Source organism: Melanostigma gelatinosum (genome assembly GCF_949748355.1).
Source record: "Melanostigma gelatinosum genome assembly, chromosome: 8".
Taxonomy (NCBI): Eukaryota; Metazoa; Chordata; class Actinopteri; order Perciformes; family Zoarcidae; genus Melanostigma; species Melanostigma gelatinosum.
Genome location: NC_136641.1, coordinates 27,600,379 through 27,604,967, shown reverse-complemented (window position 1 = coordinate 27,604,967; position 4,589 = coordinate 27,600,379). Strand labels below are relative to the sequence as shown.

The 4,589-nt window shown below is 42.3% G+C and overlaps 1 protein-coding gene across 1 annotated transcript in view; it reads right to left on the bottom strand.

Annotated features, from left to right (window-relative positions):
- The window catches only part of kcnd1 (potassium voltage-gated channel, Shal-related subfamily, member 1), a gene marked incomplete at both ends in the record, with an annotated part of 39,795 nt that extends 35,961 nt beyond the window's left edge, over positions 1–3,834 (bottom strand). Inside the window, 2 exons of the mRNA XM_079272742.1 lie at positions 1,334–1,579; positions 3,679–3,834. Of these exons, the coding sequence (XP_079128868.1) occupies positions 1,334–1,579; positions 3,679–3,834 (402 nt within the window). The remainder of the gene's footprint in view (positions 1–1,333; positions 1,580–3,678) is intronic.
- Positions 3,835–4,589: the final 755 nt, after the last annotated feature.

Below are 4,589 nucleotides of genomic sequence, written 5' to 3'. Positions count from 1 at the left end.
TGACTAAACCTAACTGTTGGTGGTTTTGTTGACTGAAGCTAACTGTTGGTGGTTTTGTTGACTAAACCTAACTGTTGGTGGTTTTGTTGACTAAACCTAACTGTTGGTGGTTTTGTTGACTGAAGCTAACTGTTGGTGGTTTTGTTGACTAAACCTAACTGTTGGTGGTTTTGTTGACTGAAGCTAACTGTTGGTGGTTTTGTTGACTAAACCTAACTGTTGGTGGTTTTGTTGTCTAAAGCTAACTGTTGGTGGTTTTGTTGACTAAAGCTAACTGTTGGTGGTTTTGTTGACTAAACCTAACTGTTGGTGGTTTTGTTGACTAAACCTAACTGTTGGTGGTTTTGTTGTCTAAAGCTAACTGTTGGTGGTTTTGTTGACTAAACCTAACTGTTGGTGGTTTTGTTGTCTAAAGCTAACTGTTGGTGGTTTTGTTGACTAAAGCTAACTGTTGGTGGTTTTGTTGACTAAACCTAACTGTTGGTGGTTTTGTTGTCTAAAGCTAACTGTTGGTGGTTTTGTTGACTAAAGCTAACTGTTGGTGGTTTTGTTGACTAAACCTAACTGTTGGTGGTTTTGTTGTCTAAACCTAACTGTTGGTGGTTTTGTTGACTAAACCTAACTGTTGGTGGTTTTGTTGTCTAAAGCTAACTGTTGGTGGTTTTGTTGACTAAAGCTAACTGTTGGTGGTTTTGTTGACTAAACCTAACTGTTGGTGGTTTTGTTGTCTAAAGCTAACTGTTGGTGGTTTTGTTGACTAAACCTAACTGTTGGTGGTTTTGTTGTCTAAACCTAACTGTTGGTGGTTTTGTTGTCTAAAGCTAACTGTTGGTGGTTTTGTTGTCTAAAGCTAACTGTTGGTGGTTTTGTTGACTAAAGCTAACTGTTGGTGGTTGTGTTGACTGAAGCTAACTGTTGGTGGTTTTGTTGTCTAAAGCTAACTGTTGGTGGTTTTGTTGTCTAAAGCTAACTGTTGGTGGTTTTGTTGACTAAACCTAACTGTTGGTGGTTTAGTTGACTAAACCTAACTGTTGGTGGTTTTGTTGTCTAAAGCTAACTGTTGGTGGTTTTGTTGACTAAACCTAACTGTTGGTGGTTTTGTTGACTGAAGCTAACTGTTGGTGGTTTTGTTGACTAAACCTAACTGTTGGTGGTTTTGTTGACTAAACCTAACTGTTGGTGGTTTTGTTGACTAAACCTAACTGTTGGTGGTTTTGTTGACTAAACCTAACTGTTGGTGGTTTTGTTGACTAAACCTAACTGTTGGTGGTTTTGTTGACTAAACCTAACTGTTGGTGGTTTTGTTGACTAAACCTAACCTCTGGAGGTTTACCTCCATGCAACAGTCCCCGATGATCTCGGGCACGATGCCGTAGAAGGCCAGCTCCTCGTCGAAGGCCTGGATGCACTCGTTTCTCGGGTAGTGGAGCTTCCCAGTGCGGTAAAAGTTCAAAATGTGCCGGAACATTTCGGGGTCCCGATCGAAGAAGTACTCCTGCGTGTCCTCGTTGTAGAAAAACTCCTTCTCCGAAGAACCCAGCAGCGTCTCCGGATAACGGTCCAAAGTGTTCTTCCATGTCTGGAGGAATCAAAGAGGAAAGAAAAAACAGTTTTACTTTTGAGACTCTAAATCTGGGCCTCGTGTGGGCGTTCAGTGCTGAATCACTAATCTCACAGCAAAAACAAACCAGTGTGGACAACAACCAAAGTTTTCTGTTCTACAAGATGTTTTTACCTCTTGCTGTGAAGAGGCTTTAGAAATGCTGATGTTTAGCATGAATCATCTGCTGCTAGTTTAGTCACAGGTGTTGGGGGGACTCAAGTACTGTACTTAAGTATAACATTGCAGCTTCCCATATTATGCGGCTTTATCCTTTTACTCCACTCCATCTCAGAGGTAAAGCTTTAATTCCACCCACACAAAATATAGCAAATACATTGTTGGAGCGGTTATGGGTGTTTGTTTTTGGGGGGGGGGGGGGGGGGGGTTCTTGGTGTTTATTTTTGTGGGAATTAGTAATAAGTAGACACAGGTCTCAGTCTCAGTGTGCTTGGATCGCTGGAGATGGAATGGTTATCACCGTAAAACCGCAACACAATTAATAGAAACTACTGCATCATGGAAGAAACAAGAGGCCGAAGATTGAAGCTTCGTTTATACTCGAGCGTGGCATCGCAGCGTGATTTTGTTGCATTATTCTCTAAAACACCAGAAGACAAACTAAATCAAAAGACAACGAGTTTAACCGTCAAAACGCCATAAACCAACCAGGGATTTACTCTGACAACTCATATCTCATATTCATGGACTACTTTATTTACTTTATACAAATCCTGTAAAGAAACAAGTCAAATATTAAATGTATTATTAAGAAAGAAAGGATGAATATCTTGTAAACTATTTGATATTTACTCAAATGTAGATTTTTAAGACCTCCTGTTTCTAAAGCATCTAACAACTACTTTAAGTACTCAGACATGTAAACAGTGTTGTCATCAGTGAACTATTTGTGACAGTTATGTCTGAAAACAGCAAGTTACAAAAGCTGCTTACATCACGGACGTAGACTTTTATCAAGAACACATTGAAGTAAAACTGTAGGAAGATTTTGGTGAATGAGGCCAAACGTCTGCTGAGAAAACCCAGAAACTGTAGAGGAGAATTTATTCTTCTTTTCTTTTTTCATTTCTTTAACACTGCAGCAGTTTTGTAGTCATGAATACAGAATACGTTTAGTAAAGAAAAATACCAAATATGAGACATTGCCTTGAGTTTAACCGCTTTACCACTTTAACTCAAACACAAGTTCCATTTGCAGCCGTGACTGAGACGCTGAGAGAGACGGCGGCGTTGAACCGTCACTCACGCAGAAGTACGGCCTGTTTGATGCTCGGATGATATGTTTTACTATGTGTTTGTATTCACGTCACCAGATCTTCAAGCTGCTGCGTTTGGTTTTTAACAATCTGGACAAAGTCACAGGAACTTTCTTCTTGTTTTCTGCCACCTCAGCAGAAAGTACTGAAGGTGCTGTTTGATTCCTAAAAGCCACCAACATCTATTTCTTCTGCTGTGAAGCCATTTTGGTTATTATTTCCTCTTAAATGCACATCGATGTCTGATGAGACGTCGAGTATTTACAGCTCTCAGCAGCTCTTTAGGAGCAGCACCGACAAAGTGCTTTTCATTTTTATGTGATCGTATTCTTTTAACACTCGGACAGGTATTGACTTTATAATAACTTCTCACGTTTTCCGCTCCATTTAAAAAAAGGCAAAAGTTTAAGACTGTCAACTACAAGTCCCAGAGAGCATTGCTGTAAGAAACATCCAATCAGAGAGCTTCAGATTCACAATGGAGCTGGGTTCCTTCAACATTCAGCCAATGGGATTCTTCCATTGGACATTACATCAAATAATCTCTGAGCCAAACAATCGTTTCTGATTCTTCCAGCTTTAGTTCATCAAGTTAATCGGCAACAAACACTTCAATATCAATACAAAACTTTTATATCGTATTGAAGAAGAACTTTATTGTTCATGATGGACCTCAAAACCTGCTGGAATCACAATGAAGTCGTCCTTTAAATTACGACTTTATCCTTCAACAGTGGTCATGCAGGTGAAGGATCGTGATCCCCGTCGTTCTGAGCGTGCTCAGTAGACCCCAGCACTCACCTGAAACCTGACCCCGCTGACATTGACGTACAGGATCTCATCCGACTTGGACGAGTTGTCCACGGGAGGTTTGGGCATCGTCTTCTTGGCCAACGGCAGCCATCCCACCGCCGCAGCCCGCGCAAACGGCAGCCACGTCGCCACGCCGGCCGCCATCTTGCATCAGCGCGTCCCGACCTGCAGAGAGGGACGAGTCGTGTCCTCGGTGGGGGATGAGGATGAACCTGAGGATGTGAGTTTACTAAATCCTCACTTCTTCTTCTCCTGCCCTGATTTCCTCGAGGGGGCGAGGCGGCGAGAGAGGAGGTGGTCGGACATGTTGAAGGGGGGGGGAGGGGTCAGACGGCAGTGAGGTCTCAAGCCATGAAAATAAATGCCGTGAAGGAGGGAGGAAGCCGACGCATCCGACAGGTATGTGGCCCGTCTTTTATTTTGATGAGTTTCTGGCGTCCTACTGGTTTTGTGGGGGCATCCTGTTGCTTTTCAAAATAAAACAAGGTTAACCGGCACCTGTAAAAAACCCAAAACTCTCAGAAATCTGCTGAAATACTTCTGTCTCTTCAGATTGTAGATGACAAACTTTCAGCCTGCAAAGAGGTTCTCCTAAAGAACGAGATGTTCCACTTCACAGCACGAACTCTCCGTGTAGAAAAACAATGTGTTGAACCCCCAGCAGCCTGAGAACACGTGTGAAACAATGATGATGAAGATATTTCTCTGATATTGCCGTCACAGGTTTTTTATTGCTGTGGGGATTCGAGACAAAAAGACAAAGAGAAATAAATCCAGGTAAGAAAGTGACATCAGAGTCTGGCCTCCATCTCTCTCTCTCTCTCTCTGTCTCTCTCTGTCTCTCTCTCACTCTCTCTCGCTCTCTGTCTCTCTCTGTCTCTCTCGCTCTCTCTGTCTCT